This window comes from Bos indicus x Bos taurus, chromosome 11 (genome assembly GCF_003369695.1).
Source record: "Bos indicus x Bos taurus breed Angus x Brahman F1 hybrid chromosome 11, Bos_hybrid_MaternalHap_v2.0, whole genome shotgun sequence".
Classification (NCBI taxonomy): domain Eukaryota; kingdom Metazoa; phylum Chordata; class Mammalia; order Artiodactyla; family Bovidae; genus Bos; species Bos indicus x Bos taurus.
The window spans coordinates 73,038,723-73,057,114 of record NC_040086.1 but is presented as its reverse complement, the minus strand read 5'-3'; the positions used below and the strand labels follow the sequence as shown (position 1 = coordinate 73,057,114).

General features: G+C 40.8%; 1 protein-coding gene across 14 annotated transcripts in view; it reads right to left on the bottom strand.

Annotated features, from left to right (window-relative positions):
• The window catches only part of DTNB (dystrobrevin beta), a 241,726-nt gene that overhangs the window by 135,522 nt on the left and 87,812 nt on the right, over positions 1–18,392 (bottom strand). For all 14 annotated transcript variants that reach the window (XM_027555895.1, XM_027555906.1, XM_027555893.1 and 11 more), the window contains exon 8: positions 14,813–14,979. In XM_027555895.1, coding sequence (XP_027411696.1) covers positions 14,813–14,979 — 167 coding nt within the window. The remainder of the gene's footprint in view (positions 1–14,812; positions 14,980–18,392) is intronic.

Genomic DNA, 18,392 nt, shown 5'->3' with positions numbered 1-18,392 from the left:
AAGAAAATTGACTGAAAAAATTATTAGGATCATGTGTTGACAGAAAAGCTAGTGAGACTTCAAAACAGAAATGTCTATAGGACCACTGAATACAGGAGTCTTAACCTGGACCAGAAGCCTGGGCTGGAATTCAGAACTGCAAAAATCTGTAAGTGCTGGAGGGTGGGTGCGGAGGGTCATCTAAAACCCCGAACTATGTGAAAACACTCAGAGGTCGCAGCAAGAGAAGAAAAGACAGCTCACTGAATCACTGTGTTGTGCAACTGAAACAAATATAATACTGTAAATCAACGATACTTCAATTAAAAAAAAAAAGAAAAGCAGCTCAGGAGAGAATGCTGCACAGAATATGGGTTCCTTTTCATGGTGCAACCCATGAAAATATGAGTTTATTGTAGATAGTCCAAGTTTCATAATTGGACATTTTGTAGTCATTAAGCAGAGATAAAAGGTGATAAATATACAATACACATGTATTAAGTGTATTTAGAGAAACAGTTCTACCATAAATCTGTATCTACAGATCTCAGAATGTATTAGACACACTGGCAATCATCACTGATGCTGCTGCTGCTGCTAAGTCGATCTGAGTTAATGCAGAAACAGAGCAACAATTCACACTGTTGTGTCCTACAGATTCCTCTAATTCTCTCTACACATGGAAGCAGGATACACATTCTTCAGTTCGGCTCTGGTAGCCACTTGTAAGAATCAAGAGAGATCTAACGCTGGAGAAAGGGCGGCGGGTGAGAGGACTGCCAGAGGAAACTGCTCACTTGAAGAACTGCTTGGTTTCGGTTAAGTCATACATTTCTTTGCAATGGAAAACCTCCCTGTCATTTCTGTTCTAAAAATAATCAGGCTAGTTGAAAAAAACCCTTATTATTTCATAAACTACACACCAATACTTTCTTGAATAAGTATCCATCTTTCTAAACACGTGGGTCCATTTCGTGTTCTGCGTTCAAACTCAGCACTTCCGCAGCTGTAAGTGGGTTTAAGGATACACAGTGCATCCAAATATCAGAGTAGATTGGGGCAACGTTCAGATGCTACGAAGAGCAATATGTAAAACATCCCACTCAACCCACTGAAATTGCTGAAACATGCTGTCAGGATACCTCTACCCTATTCCTTTTACCTCTTGGAGGGCCCAAGAAATTCATAATTTCAGAAGGAAGCCCATGGTCAATGAAGCAGCCAGTGTAGCTGCCATCAGGAGAACTTCAGGTCACATTTCCCCAGGTCTTCACACCACCATGAAAGGGAATAAAGCCAGAAACCCATAACAGTCTCTTCTGATCCTTTGTATTTCTGCATCGTCTGTTGTAACCGCTCCTTCTTCAGTTCTAATTTTGTTGCTTTGATTCTTCTCTTTTTTACTTGACAAGTCTGGCTAAAGGTCTGTCACTTTTGTTTACCTTCTCAAAGAACCAGCTTTCAGTTTTATTCATTTTTACTATTGTTTCTTTCATTTCTTTTTCATTTATTTCCACTCTAATCTTTTTAATTTCCTTCTTTCTGTGAACTCTGGGGTTTTTTTGTTCTTCTTTTCCCAGTTGTCTGAGATGTAAAGTTAGGTTGTCTATTCAGTGTTTTTCCTGTTTCTTGATGTAGGATTGAATTGCTATAAACCTGCCTCTCGGAACTGCTTTTGCTGGGCCATGTGACCCAGCAATTCCACTACTAGGCATATACCCTGAGGAAACCAAAATTGAAAAAGACACATGCACCCCAGTGTTCACTGCAGCACTATCTGCAATAGCTAGAACATGGAAGCAATCTAAATGTACATCAACAGATGAATGGATAAAGAAGCTGTGGTACATATACACAGTGGAATATTACTCAGCCATAAAAGGAATGCATTTGAATCAGTTCTAATGAGGTGGATGAATCTGAGCCTATTATACAGAGTGAAGTAAGTCAGAAAGAGAAAACCAAATATTGTATACTAATGCACATATACGGAATCTAGAAAGATGGTACTGATGAAATTATTTGCAGGGCAGCAATGGAGACACAGACACAGAGAACAGACTTATGAATGGCGGGGAGGAAGGACAGGGTGGGATGCATGGAGACAGTAACACGGCAACACGCATAACCATATGTAAAATAGAGAGCCAATGGGAATTTGCTGTATGACTCAGGAAACTCAAAGTGGGGCTCTGTAACAACTGGCAGAGGTAGAATGGGGAGGGAGATGGGGGGAAGGAAGGTTCAAAAGGGAGGGGACCAATATGTACCTATGACTGATCATATTGATGTTTGGCAGAAACCAACACAATACTGTAAAACAATTATCCCTCAATTAAAAATAAATAAAATCTTTTAAACTGCATAAGAAAAAAAAAAAAAGATGGGAACCCAGAGGTCTATGTGCTCCTGGCAAGACCCTCTCCCAACAATACTCTCATCAGCAGCACCATGATCTGCCTAGGAGATGGGCTAATTTCAGTACAACTTTTATCACAGGTTACACCTGTTTCATAAGAGACTCGAGTTTCCCACTTGGACTTTGATTTCGTAAGGTTCTGCACAGCCTCACAAGACCCCATCTCCTACTAACCCTCCACTCTCAAATCCTTCAACTTGTCTGCAAGTCTACCATCAGCAAAACCCCTTCTCTGTCTGAGGATCCTATCCTCTGAGTCTTACATTCACCTTCTTGCTCTACTAGGAAATCTGGCTTTCCCTGAAGGCTTGGCTTCCTCTCCAGCTATTCAAGTGGCAGCCGCTTTTTCTCTCACATCCCTCAAACAGCTGGATCTCCAGCGGGGGTGTGGGGGAGATGTCCTCCTAGAACCTGATAGCTATTCTCAGATTTTCTCCCCTTTCCCTTAAAACCCTACTTCTGAATTTCATGTGATCATGACATGAATTTCATGTCACCAAAACCCTAAATATCCCTCTCTAGTGGAGTTCAATATTACTGCCATAATTCTTACTCATTTCAACATCCACATAGTTGACCTTTTCCAAACACTACTGTGGTTGATTGAATGGTGAACCCCTCAAAAGATATGCCCAAATCCTAAACTCTGGAACCTGAGAATAAGCACCCTATATGTCAGAAGAGCAAATATTACCTTCTACGGAAAATAGGTAACTGAGTTAAAGATCTGGGAAGGAAGTATTTGTCCTGGATTATCTGGGTGGGCCCTAAATGCAATTACATGTATCTTTATAAGATAGACAAACAGAGAAGAAAGAGAAGAGGAAGCAGTCATGTGACCAAGGAGTGAGGCAGCTACAAGTCAAGGAATGACAACAGCCACAAAAGTGGAAGAGACAAAGAATGGCATGATGGTTAATTCTGTGTGCCAGCTCATCTATGCTACAGTGTGCCAAGACATGCAAACAAACAGTATTTTGAGTGCTCCTATAAAGGGTGTTTTTGGATGAGATTAACACACAGATTGGTATACTGAGTAAAGCAGATTTCTCTAATGTGGGTGGGCCTCATCCAATCGGTTGAAGACCTGAACAGAATAAAATGTCTGACCCTCCTTCAAGTAAGAGAGAATTCTTTTGAACTGGGACACTGGTTTTCTGGCTTTTGGACTTGAATGGAAACATCTGTTCTTCCTGGGTCTCATGCCTGCAGGCCTTTCAGACACAGATCTACATTATCAGTTCTGGTTCTCACATCTTCAGACCCAAGCTGGAACTACATCCTTGGCTCTCCTGGGTTCTTGGCTTTCTGCCTCTTCCCACAGATTTGGGGGCTTGTCAGCTTCTATTGTTGCATGAGCCAATTCCTTATAATAAATCACTTCTTATATAAATGTAAACCCGATTGATTCTATTTCTCTGGAGAACCCTAACACAAATGAATTCTTCCCTGGAGCCTCCACAGGGAGTGTCGCCCTGCTCACATCTTGATTTCAAATTGTGGTGTCAATGGACAGAGAACAGACTTATGGTTGCCAAGGAGGAGGTGAGGGAGGGATGGACTGTGAGTTTGGGGTTAGTAGATGCAAACTATTACATACAGAAGGGATAAACAACAAGGTCCTACTGTATGGCATAGAGAACTATATTCAATTTGTTGTTGTCATTTAGTCACTAAGTCGTTTCTGACTCTTGTGACCCCATGGACTGTAGCCCACCACGGACAGGGGATTTCCCAGGCAAGAATATTGGAGCGGGTGGCCATTTCCATCTCCATTCTGCTATTTCCTTCTCAAGCCAAGGATTGAACACACATCTCCTGCATTGGCAGGCAGATTCTTTAATGCTATGTCACCAGGGAAGCTCTAATTATAGTCAATATTCTATATTGACTGATATTCTATATCAGTCAATTATTCACTGATAAACCACAGTGAAAAAGATCATGAAAAAGAATGTACATGTGTATGTGTGTGTGTGTGTGTATATATTTATATATATAAAACTGAATCACTTTGATGTACAGTGGAAATTAACACAGCATTGTAAATCCACTACACTTCAATAAAATAAACTTTAAAATAAAATAAAAGATCGTGGTGTCCAGAATTGTGACAGAATAAATTTCTGTTTTAAGCCACCGTGTCTGTGGTAATTTGTTACAGCAACTTTAAGAAACCTATACACTGGTCTTCCCTGAACTCTCCTACAACAACCTGTCCTCCACTCTGCATCAGCCACCAGTTTCAAGTCTTGTTCTAGAACACTGTATTACCAATTGTCATATATTATCTAAAACCTTGAGTCAAGCACCCTGCTCTCACGCCAACTTCTATCTTTCTAGCTCACTCCTTCCAGTGTTCTGCCTCCAGCAAAACTTCAACACCAGTGGGACCTAAACGTCATTGAACCTACCACCTTCACCCCGTCCCTCATCTTCCTCACGGTCTCATTTCTCTCTTTAGCCAACCTGCACACCACTGCCCATTATTACAGTAACTTCTTTGCATACTCTCCAACCTCTCTCACCAGCTCTCTTCCTTTGTCATACTCTTTTTTTAAAACACCAACTCTACCTACTCTGCTTCTCACACACTGGAGGGGGCGGAAGTAAAATACACAACTACACCAACTGGTCTGACTTTGAATTCATAACCACCAACCTCAAGTTAGTCATTCCAATCTCAGCTCAAATGTCACTTCTTAAGAAAAACTTTCCCTGACCAATTTTTAACAGCTTTATTGAGATACATACTTCACATATCATAAAACTCACCTTTTTAAAGTCACAATTCAGTGGTTTTTAAACTATATTAAAAAGTTGTTAACCAAAACTAATATCTCATTTTAGATCTTTTTTTCACCCTTAAATGAAACTCAGTACTCTTTTCCCCCACTCCACTAACCTACCTTGTCTCTACACATTTGCCTATCATGGACATTTCATATAAATGGAATCATACCCTGTGTGCCATCTTATGTTTGGCTGATTCCACTTACATATTTTCAAGGGTTCTTCCCTTGAAAGCATGCATCAGCACTTCATTACTTTTTGTTGCCTAGTAATATTCCACTATGTTGCCATAACACATTTTGATTATCTGTTCATCAGTTGGCAGACATTTGGGTCTATTTCCACTTTTTAGGTATTTTGAATGCTGTCTCTATGAACATTCATGTACAAGCTTTTGTGTGGACAGAGTATCTCCAATTCTCAAAAGAGAATTCTCAAGTTTCACCTAGGAGTGCAATTGTCAGCTCAATGGCAACTATTTAACATTTTGTTGTTGTTCAGTCACTAAGTCATGTCCAACTCTTTGCGACCCCATGGACTGCAGCGCACCAGGCCTCCCTGTCCATCACTATCTCCCTGAGTTTCCTCAAACTCATGTCCATTGAGTCCGTGATGCCATCCAACCATCTCATCCTCTGTCACCCACTTCTCCTCTTGTCCTCAATCTTCCCCAGCATCAGAGTCTTTTCCAATGAGTCGGCTCTTCGCATCAGGTGGCCAAAGGATTGGAGCTTCAGTACCAGTCCTTCCGATGAATATTCAGGGTTGATTTCCTTTAGGATGGACTGGTTTGCTCTCCTTGCAGTCAACACGGAGTGAAGCCACAGTGTGCAAGTCTCAGCAGTTTCTCTGAGAAGCAGGGGGCATTGGCCGAAGGGACTAGATTTTGTACCAGTTTTCTTCACCTGTGTATCTCACCTCTTTCTATAACTTGCTATAAGTGAGGATACTGCTTTATGCCTTTAAAAAATACTCCTCCTGGGATGTCCCCTGTGGGCCAGTGATTAAGGCTCTACTCTTCCGCTGCAAAGAGCATGGGTCTGATCTCTGGTCAGGGATCTAGGATCCCACACGTCAAGTGGTACAACCAAAAAAATAAATAATAAAGATCAAAAAAAAAGTAAAAAATAGTCTTCCTGCCTAGTTTTGTACTATGTACAAAGTAGCTGTTGAACTATGACATGTAACTATTTAGAACTAAACAGGGGCATGGCCAAGAAACATACCTCCTCCTCCATGAAGACATACTATCTTTTAGAATTTTAGAGATGGGAGGCGGGGTATACTGACCACATGAAAATGAAATCTGCTTCTGACAAAAGTCAATAGTCTTAATTGTTTCAAGTCTATAACAACATAAGCTTCTCTGACCGCTTCAAGTAAATGGTTTAATATCATCACTGCCCAAACAACTACACTGGACATATATGAGTTGCCCATTAACATTTACTCAAAAAAAAAAAAAAGCAATCATAGTAATAGAGGTTGTTAAATCCAATACTTTGTCATTTATAGGTTTTCAAGTATAGGATAACTTTGTTCTGAGGTGGAGTCTGCCATCTGGTGGGAAGAAAGGTGAAATTTCCATATCCATACATAACTACCTCTACCAAGACATTCTACCAAGAAACTGTACTGCGGTATAAGTATACTTTGTACACAAACACATACTCCCTACCGTGAACTGATGAGCACATGGGAATTGGTCACGACCACATGGAAATTGGTCAAATTTCTCCTGGTAAAGTGAAGACCAGAATGCACAGAGATCAGAATGTAAGGCGGGGCAGGGGAAGGCAAGAAGTGGGAGCAGGCTTGTTTATCTCCATCCTCCTTGCATATCAGGAAAGGATTTAGAGTTTCAGTTTGGGAAGATGAAGAAGTCCCAGAGATGGATGGCAGTGATGGCTGCACAACAATATGAATAAACTTAATGCCGCCGAACTGTACTAATTTAGTAGAAAAACTTGATAGTCTCCTTGGCTGAATGGAAATCCTTGTTCAGACTGTAAGGCTTTATCCTCTGGGTGGCAGACTGTATTTTCCAAACATAACTGCAGTGATCTCTCCTGCCACCCAGGCTCCACTGTGATGAATTTTATCACCACCCCACCATCATCAGAGATGAAGTCCCTTCTCTCCAGCCTTAGCAACTGTGACTAGCAGAATATGGTGGAGTATTATAATATAACTTCACAGCCAGGTCAGACAAGGCCTTGCGGCTTTCCCCAGAGCTCCAGGCACGCTGGTACTCCAGTTGCTTCCTGCAGGGATGTTCTCTCTTAAAACACAGTATCCACACCATGAAGCCACACTCAGAGGCCCACAGAGATGGCTCCTGTCAATCATCCCAGCCTTATGATCTGAATGAGGATTTAAATGGTTAACTCAGTCACAGAGACTATCATATTTTCTATTAAATCATACTTTTAAAAGGAAAACTTTATTCAATTAACTACTCATCATATTAGTAGAATTTTTATTGCCATATTTAAATGATTCAGATTTGGAGGAAGATTCTTTTAAAGTATTCTAGATGTAGTGTTGTAGGTTTTTGGGTTTTTTTTTTATCACTGTTAAATGATCTTTAGCCCAAACCTTCCCCATCTCTGCTGCTGCTGCTGCTAAGTCACTTCTTCATGTCCAACTCTGTGCGACCCCATAGACGGCAGCCCACCAGGCTCCCCCATCCCTGGGATTCTCCAGGCAAGAATACTGGAGTGGGTTGCCATTTCCTTCTCCAATGCAGGAAAGTGCAAAGTGAAAGTGAAGTCGCTCAGTTGTGTCCGACTCTTAGCGACCCCATGGACTGCAGCCTACCAGGCTCCTCCATCCATGGGATTTTCTAGGCAAAAGTACTGGAGTGGGCTGCCATTGCCTCAGCTGATGGCAATTCCATCCTTATAACTGTTAAGGACAAAATCTTAGCATTTCCTTGGACTCCTTTCCTCTCACAAGCCACATTCAACCCATGAGACAGATTTATAAAATATATCTTAATTCAATTCTTTTTACTGCTACTAATTCTTTTTATCTCTATTGCTAATATCCTATCATGTCTTGTTTAATTACTGCAATTACCTCCCCAAAGTGGCCTGCTTCTATCTTTTCCTTTCACTGTGCACTTTTTACATGGCATCCAGACTGATCATTTAAAAATATAAATCAATGCAAGCTATTTTTCTACTCAAAACTCTAAAGATTTCTTCTTTCACTTGTAGTAAAAGTCGAAGTCTTTATGATGGCCACCAAGGCCCTTGCTACCTCTTTGACCTCCTCTCCTACAACCCTCCCCTTGCTCTGTCCATTCTGTCTACTCTTTTTTTTGTTGTTGTTCCCTGAATTCAGGCACAGTCTTGCTCTACAGCCATGACACTGAAAACTCCTGCTCTTCCCAGGTGTCTGCAGGCAAACATCTAAGACCGCTCAAATCTCATTTTGTCAACAAGGCCTCTAAGACTCTCCCCACTCCTACCCTTCATTCTTTTTTCTGATTTCTTGCTCATGTGAGAGTGTAAACTGGCAGACGGATTCTGATCCAGGCACCCAGCTTCCTTTCATCTAAGGACTCTGCCTCTGGGAACTAACAGAGATCCTTTCATTTGGGCAAATGTACAGAGGGAGTGGGAAGGGTAAAGAGAGAGAGACTGGAGAAGACACAATTGCTGCTAACTACCTTGACCCTGTGGTCATGTATGGATGTGAGAGTTGGACTATAAAGAAAGCTGAGCACAGAAGAATTGATGCTTTTGAACTGTGGTGTTGGAGAAGACTCTTGAGAGTCCCTTGGATTGCAAGGAGATCCAACCAGTCCATCTTAAAGATCAGTCCTGGGTGTTCACTGGAAGGACTGATGCTGAAGCTGCAACTCCAATACTTTGGTCACCTGATGCAAGGAGCTGACTCGTTTGAAAAGACCCTGATGCTGGGAAAGATTGAAGGTGGGAGGAGAAGGGGATGACAGAGGATGAGATGGTTGGGTGGTATCACCGACTCAATAGACATGGGTTTGGGTGGATTCCGGGAGTTGGTGATGGACAGGGAGGCCTGGCGTGCTGGGGTTCATGGGGTCGCAAAGAGTCGGACACAAATGAGCAACTGAACTGAACTGAACCTTGACCCTAATATAGATCACTTCCAAACAAATTCCATTGGTAAGAACTAGTCCCACAGCCCATCTGGCTACAAGGAGGATGGGTTATATAATCTAGTTATATATCCAGGAGACATCACTTTGCCAACAAAGGTCCATCTAGCCAAAGCTATGGTTTTTCCAGTAGTCTATTCATGTATGGATGTGAAAGTTGGACTATAAAAAAAGCTGAGCGCAGAAGAATTAATGCTTTTGAACTGTGGTGTTGGAGAAGACTTTTGGAGAGTCCTTTAGATTGCAAGGAGACCCAGTCAGTCAATCCTAAAGGAAATCAGTCCTGAATATTCACTGGAAGGACTGATGCTGAAGCTGAAACTCCAATACTTTGGCCACCTGATGTGAAGAAGTGACTCATTGGAAAAGACCCTGATGCTGGGAAAGATTGAAGGCAGGAGGAGAAGGGGACGACAGAGGATGAGATGGTTGGATGGCATCACCAACTCAATGGACATGGATTTGGGTGGACTCCAGGAGTTGGTGATGGACAGGGAGGCCTGGCGTGCTGCAGTGCATGGGGTTGCAAAGAATCGGACACAACTGAGTGACTAAACTGAATTGATCCAGGAAGAAAAGGAAAGCATGGATACTGGTAAGTACTTCTAATCTTTCTTCTGCTACACAGAGAACACACTCAAACCTCCCCCACTACCCAAAAGCAAACCTAAAGTCCCATTCAGTCAGGGCATTTAACTACAAGTGCAGGACCTCTGACTCTTGCACACTCTTCTTCATCAAGACCAGGTGCAGTTCCTGAGGCTGCATCCTATGAACTGAACAAGCGTGTTATCTGCACCCGCCTTCCCTAGTCCCAACATACAATAAATAGCAGGGTAAGAGCAGAAGGTTCTTCTTCATCCAATATCCTCCTTGGTTCAAGTAGGCTCTGGCATGCCCTCCTAAGGGGCTGTAAAACCTTCACAACCCACCTCTTTCCAGAGCAAGTTCTGGGTCCTTAAATAGTTTTACATTTACAGCTCAAATAGTCAGGCTCATGGTTCCATTGCCAATATAATTCCCTCAAAAACTTAGCAGGCCTTTGATCTATTTGTTTCTAGTCAGTTCCATGTGCCAGAAACCACACACAAAGTTCTTTTCCAGACATAATTCTCAATCCTGATTTATGTGTTTGCCTCCATGACTCTTGCTTTCAACTAACAGCAGCCACCTGGAGGCCAGATGAAACAATAGGTCAGCGGTTTCCGACTTTGGCTGCAAAACAGAATCACTTGGGGAAACTTTCAAAAGCAGCCTGTGTCCAGGTTCTGTGTATCCCGGAGCCAGTAAATCAGAAGCTATGCAGGTGGGAGCAAGATAATTCTGGTGAGAGCAGCAGTTCTGATGGACTTTCACCCTTCATCTGAGCTTGGCCACAGGACTGGGTTACTTTTTTTCAACTGAGAATGTTTACTAGGTCTTTGATGCTCGAAGCCTCTCTCAACTCTTATCTCCTGCTCTCTAAAACAGTCTGCTTTTCCTTTCTCTGCCCCAACTCTCAGAACTTTCTCTATTCCCTTTCGTTTTTTTGGTTGAAAACTAGCCAATTCTTTCCTTAACTCCTCTCTTTCACATAATTCCTTAACAATAAGTCAACACACACTGTGACCTTTTCCAATGTTTGACCAAGAGTTAACCTGGCATGAGGTAGGTTTCCCAAGTTACCATGGATGACAAATTTACCAAACTGGTCACCTCTGCGGAACCTGCAAGTCCTTCCCATCCCCAAAGGCAGCGTCCTCATCAGAGTGCTACCTGACTGCTAAGTCAGTGAAACAGATTTAAAGGTTTTGCTTTAACAGAACTCCACTTCTAGTATCAACCACTGTAGCAAAAACTAAAACCTCAGTGGCTTAATACAAGGTTTCTTTCTTGCTCCCACGAGAGTCACACAGGCTGGCAGGATTCTTCTCACCCATTGTTCAAAGACCCAGTTTCCTTTCATTTTATATTTTCACCCTCTCTGGGTCCTAAAGAAATTCTCTTTATAGTTTTACCCTCTCTGGGTCCTTAAGAAATTTTATAGTTTCACCCTCTCTGGATCCTAAAGAAATTCTCTCCATTAAGCTGATAAAGAAAATAGAAAAGGCATCCAGCTATCAACTGCCTTGTTCTGGAAAGACATGTATCACTCTAATCACATTCTCCTGGTAAGAGTTATTTACATGGTCCTTTTAGATACAGAGGGGCTGAAAAATGTAGTCTAGATGTGTGCCCAGCAAGAACAGGAAAACAGTGATGTTGGCAAGCCCTAGTGGTGTCTTTAACACCCCTTAAAATTTAAGCTCCATCAGGGTAGGGAGGGGAGAGTGAAAAAGCTGGCTTCAAACCCAACAGTCAAAAAACGAAGATCATGGCATCTGGTCCCATCACTTCATGGCAAATAGATAGGGAAACAATGGAAACAGTGACAGACTATTTTGGGGGGCTCCAAAATCACTGCAGATGGTGACTGCAGCCATGAAATGAAAAGATGCTTGCTCCTTGGAAGAAAAGTTATGACCAACCTAGACAGCATATTAAAAAGCAGAGACATGACTTTGCCAACAAAGGTTCATCTAGTCAAAGCTATGGTTTTTCTAGTAGTCATGTATGGATGTGAGAGCTGGACTATAAAGAAAGCTGAGCACCGAAGAATTGATGCTTTTGAACTGTGGTGTTGGAGACTCTTAAGAGTCCCTTGGACAGCAAAAAGAACAAACCAGTCAATCCTAAAGGAAATCAGTCCTGAATATTCATTGGAAGGATTGATGCTGAAGCTGAAACTCTAATACTTTGGCCACCTAATGCAAAGAACTGACTCATTTGAAAAGACCCTGATGCTGGGAAAGATTGAAGCAGGAGGAGAAGGGGGAGACAGATGGCATCACCGACTCAATGGACGAGTTTGAGCAAGCTTTGGGAGTCAGTGATGGACAGGAAAGCCTGGCATGCTGTAGTCTATGGGGGGTCACAAAAAGTCGGACACGACTGAGCAACTGAACTGAACTGAGGGTAGGAGTCTTTGTCTGGTTTGTTCATAGATAGATCTCATAAGCCTTTTACACTGCCTGGAACATAGCAGATGCTCAAAAAATATCTTTTGAATAAATAATAAACGGACAGAATGAATCACAGGTATGGTACCATATGGCTTCTTTTCTATAATAAAGGTAAAAGAATGGATTGATGACTAAAAGAATAATGAAGTATACTGCATAGTTACTTACATAAAACATTAAACAGAACTTTTGGAAAAATAAAAATTCCAAGCACCAACAATATACATATCAAATCTACAACGGAATTCATGCACACTAAATTCATCTGTTATAAACATACAGAGAAACATTCATTCAAAATATTAATACAAATATAGTGGACAAACTTCAAAAAAATTACCACTAAACTGATTATATATTTTTTCTTAGGTGGAAACTTCTTTACCCAATTAGCCTCAAAATTCACCCATATCTTCCTCAAAGAACAAGAACATCGCACACAGAGCCCTAATCTTAAAAACAAGTCACACACACACACACACACACACACACACACTGCCAAAAGATCCTCCCAGGATGCATTTACCATCGTAACGCACATACTCATCAAAATTCAGAACTGATACATTTATGACACCAGCATCAAAATTATGTATGCTGATAACACTTGATTTTCTTGAAATCTTAAGTCACCACCACAAAAATGAATGAATAAACTAGAAAAAAAATAACAAAACTGAAATTTTTTAAAAATGGGTATAAGACTTACTTCACAAGAGTGTTGTGAGGATCAAACAGAAATTTAAAACTTCACATGTGATTTCTGTACTTTAGGTATGCTATAGATCAACTGGGTATGAAAAACTGCTTTGTAAATCATAAAGCAATATTCAAACAGTCACTGATGTTTAAGTAAATGTAAAATTCCCATTTCTACAAGGGTTAGAAATTAGCTAAATGAGCAAGTTTAAACCAAGGTGAAAAAGAAGATCCTCATCCTCCTAGTCCTGACATCTAGAAGGAGAATTTTCAGTAGATACACTCAGAGAATCCAATCATTCTGAGATAGCAAAGAGCTATCTCAGTGTAAAGAGTAAGACTCTAAACAAGAAACAGCCAAAAAATACTAAAAAGTCAATTAACAGCATGGGATACTTAAACCTGAAGAAAAAGTAACAATTTTAAAATCTATAAATTCTTTCTAGCCAATGAAAGAGAATAAACTATTGGGTTTTTTTTTTCCCCCTTTGCCTTTTTAAAAAATTTAAAATAATGTCTCCTCAACCAAAAAAATAAATTGGAATTTACAATACAACAAGACTCAGGATAGGAGGTTCAGTTTAACAAAGTTTTATGGTTTAATTGTAACTGAAAAGCCATCTAATAAAAAAATGATCTCTAACACATTATCAAAGATGTAGGAAATGAAGTACACACTTGATTAAAGTTTGCTCTTGGTTTTTAACTAATCCCTTATTTGCTTTTTTCTTGGTTGATTTTTAAGAAGGTTAACTAAAAGAAAAAAGACCTGCTCCCAGCCCCTAATAAATGAAGCTTTCTAATACTTAAAGTTTAGTACGATGCCCAGGCTAAAGAACCTAGGTCCACAATTATGACCCTAAATATTTTTCTACCTTTTAGCAAACCAACCAACCAATCAACAAACAAGAACTAGAGGAAAAAGTTTTAAAACAAGGCTATAGCAACTGTTAGGAAATAAAAATATGGCATTTTTTAAAACTCTAGAAATAAACTGGAAGGAGGGAAGAAAAAAAATGACTGATGCTAAACTTGTTACATGATTTATAAACACTACACAGAAAAGTTAAACACTGACCTCCACCTAAATATTGTTATTTAAAAGACTACTTTTGAAAGTAGACATCAATGTGGCAACTGTAAAATACAGTATTTCCCCAATTTTCAAGAGGCAAAAATCTAACTTCATCTTATGCAGCTTTCTTTGCAACATTTAAATCCTATGAGCATGAATAAAATTTGCTTGCAAAAAAGAAATTTAAATCTTCCACATAACGCAGCTAGCTTCTTGTAGGAACTTATGTTAATGAGATAATTTAGAATGTGCACAAAGATTTCATCAAAAGCATGTGCACTGCAGCATTAACCCTAAATGCTCAAGAAAAGCACAAAATACACTCTGGAACATCTTTAATACGTACAACACAGATGTAAAAACAAAGCTCCATTTTGTGAAAGCAAATGTCTTGTCAAGGGAAGATGCTGGTGATATTTTATTTAATGTGAATACAAAGTTGCCAAATGTTAAAAAACAAACAAACAACAACAACTCTGCTTGTCAAATCAAGTGATGAAGCACAGCGTATCTGCAAACCCCATCATAAAAGTCAGGGTTAATATTTGATGACGCCACATCCTCATCTGATAGGCATCTATCAGGAAAGAAGCCCTTAGTGCTGTTACCGATGAAACAGATAAGCGCTGGGGATACAGACTGAGACACAGAGCAGTTACCCAAGAGGAATGCTCCTTCATCTGGTGTTGGTTGCTGTGAGGGCCACTGGCATGGCCTCGCCAAAAGCAGTTTTGGCAGAGTTGGTAGTTGTGGCACTGCTGGCACCGGTACCGGAAACCCATCATGCTCTCGCAGCGGCAATAGGAGCACTCCACAGGGTGGAAGACTTTAGGGCGGGAGGAGAGGGCCAGAGAGAGAGAGAAGTCATTGTCATTTGGAGAAGAAGGTCAGTGCAGTGGAAGACCAAATGTAACATAAAAGCCAAGGTGAAAACACAGCTAGAACTGAAGAATTGCAACTGTCTTCTATTTAGTTCATCTAACCAGCCATTCCATCCTAAAAGAAATCAGTCCTGGGTGTTCATTGGAAGGACTGATGTTGAAGCTGAAACTCCAATACTTTGGCCACCTGATGCGAAGAGCTGACTCATTGGAAAAGACCCTGATGTTGGGAAAGATTGAGGGCAGGAGGAGTAGGGGACGACAGAGGATGAGATGGTTAGATAGCATCACTGACTCAATGGACATGAGTTTGGGTAAACTCCGGGAGTTGGTGATGGACAGGGAGGCCTGGCGTGCTGCGGTTCATAGGGTCGCAAAGAGTTGGACACGGCTGAGTGACTGAACTGAACTGAACCAGCCATTCACTGAAATAAAAAGACAATACCAAAATGTCCCATTGAGAATCGATTACAATTCACCTTAGAAACCAATCAATTTCCGTCTTTAAAACATCACTCATGTCTCAAAGTTTGCATACATGGAGAAGGCAATGGCACCCCACTCCAGTACTCTTGCCTGGAAAATCCCATGGACGGAGGAGCCTGGTAGGCTGAAGTCCATGGGGTCAATAAGAGTCGGACACGACTGAGCGACTTCACTTTCACTTTTCACTTTCATGCATTGGAGGAGGAAATGGCAACCCACTCCAGTGTTCTTGCCTGGAGAATCCCAGGGACAGCGGGGCCTGGTGGGCTGCTGTCTATGGGGCCGCACAGAGTCAGACACGACTGAAGCGACTTAGCAGCAGTAGCAGCAGCATAAGTAAGGAGAGACACCTTCACTCCAAATTTCTCTTCCAATCCTATATCTTTTAAAGAGATGTTATTGTTGGCTGTGGACACGTCTCCTTCACTAACATAAAATCTGAGAGGGCCAGGACGACACGCTATGTGTCTCTATTACCTGCGAGTGGTATTTCACACAGTCCCTTGGACTGATGGTCTTGAAATGTTTGCTGAATTAAATAGTATTACATACTGGGGAGCAAATGGGAACTGGTAAACAAAAAAAAAAAAGTAAGGCAAGCCACATCAAAATACTAGTTTTAATAGCCAATGGGAATTTGCTGTATGACTCTGAGAACTCAAACCTGGGCTCTGTAACAACCTAGAGGGGTAGGGATGGGGAGGGAGGTGGGAGGGAGGCTCTAGAGGGAGGGGACATATGTATGCCTATGGCTGATTCATGTTGAGGTTTGGCAGAAACCAACACAATTCTGTAAAGCAATCATCCTTCAATTTAAAAAAAAATTTTTTTTAATTAAAAAAAAAAAAGTACTAGTTTTAGGTAAGAGCTCTAAGTACTGACATAAAATAAAGTACTCTAATCTAACCAATGAAGGGTCAGTGATTTGGAGGAAGGGAAACTCAGTGACCTGCCACTCTTTTCTCCACCTCACACAGCATCTTACCTGGTGGACAACCGCCAGCTGGCAATTAGGATTTATAAGGGTTACTGGAGCCTGAAAGTCCAATTCATTGAGTGGAAAGTGGGCAATAAATGCACAACTGTGTATTTCAGATTGTTATTTATACTTTTAAATGTTGAAAGCAACATTGTTCCCTTTGCCAATTCAATTCTGAACACAAGAAGTCAAAGTCAAAGGAAAGAGGGGTGTAATAGTCAAATCATCATTTGAATAGCTCTTTATGGCTCTATGGATACAAAGGCAATCTTATCTCAATTATAAGGACTTCTAGTCCTGCTTCCAAAAATGTAGGTTAACTAGAGAATCAAGACTCAAAACAAACAAGGACAAAACCTGAGCACTTGGTGAAAAAAATAATGCAACAGGATCACTAAAGAATAACAGAAAGAGTAAAATCTGGAATGAGAAGTTGAAAGTATAAACTTCCTCTGCAGCTGCTAAGTCGATTCAGTCGTGTCCGACTCTGTGCGACCCCAGAGACGGCAGCCCACCAGGCTCCCCGGTCCCTGGGATTCTCCAGGCAAGAACCCTGGAGTGGGTTGCCATTTCCTCCTCCAATGCATGAAAGTGAAAAGTGAAAGTGAAGTCGCTCAGTCGTGTCCGACTCTTAGCGACCCCATGGACTGCAGCCCACCACGCTCCTCCATCCATGGGATTTTCCAGGCAAGAGTACTGGAGTGGGGTGCCATTGCCTTCTCTGAAACTTCCTCTAAGAAATTTAAATTTTTGTCACCAAGATATTTCTAAAGAGTAATCAAAGTGTTAATCACATAAGAATGTAATCAATAAATACTACATAGAAAGTCACAACAAAATGTTCACATGGATAATGATAATACATCTTGACAAATGAGATTCCCTCTACTTGGTAGACTAGGCATAAAACGATTTTACGAAAATGAGCTGGATATGAAACTACTAAAACATTTAGGACTATAAAAGTATTGCTCCCCCAAGGAAGCAATATTGTTATAATTTAATAGCACAAAGCTCTTTCCAAAAATCCTGTTTAAAATTTAGCTGTTTTAGTCTACTCAAGAAATTCCAGAACTTTAGGAAAATAATCTTGCATCTAAGGACTTGTGAACTAAAGTCATAATTGGGCAAAAGGCTGAGAAATTAAAAAAAATAAAAGATATGAATAGGAGGCAGAGAATAAAGAGAGTATGGTTATGTTCTCTCATTCTTACAAAATGAAGAAGAGGACTCTAACTTTTAGTGCCTGTCACCTTTCATTCTTTCTCTTCTGTGGAATAAGGAGAGACAGGCAAGAGCCATGAGAGAAGGGAAGGTCCAGAGAAAACAGGGCCTTTCCTTTAATGAACTGAAACAGCCTAATCAAGGAGTTAAGCTGGTAACAATACTAGAAAAACCTAAGAAGTTACTCAGAGGTAAATACCATTTCAATTCCAAAAGAACCCGCCTCCCAAAGTGGGATATGCAAGAGACACAGGTTTGATCCCTGGGTCGGGAAGAAACCCACTCCAGTATTCTTGCCTGGAGAATTCCATGGACAGTGGAGCCTGGCAGGCTACATAGTCCGTGAGGTCACATGAATTGGACATGACTAAAGTGACTTAGCATGCATGCACTTGGGGAGAATACTGAGAGTAATTCAGTAGTAAAGAAAAAAACTGAGTACTGGTGAAACCAAGTAGCAAATTCTATCTTAGCTACTTTCCTTTAAACTATTCCAAAATAATTATAATTTTAATGGTGGCTATTTAATATATTCAATTTTTTGGAGCTAAGCTTTTTATAAACTACAGGGGAAAAAAAGGAAGTCACGGCTAAGTCGGGTGGGATCAAACGGAAAACAATCATCTGGAATTTGGGGAGAAAAGCCTAGAGTTTGAAACACAAAGTTTT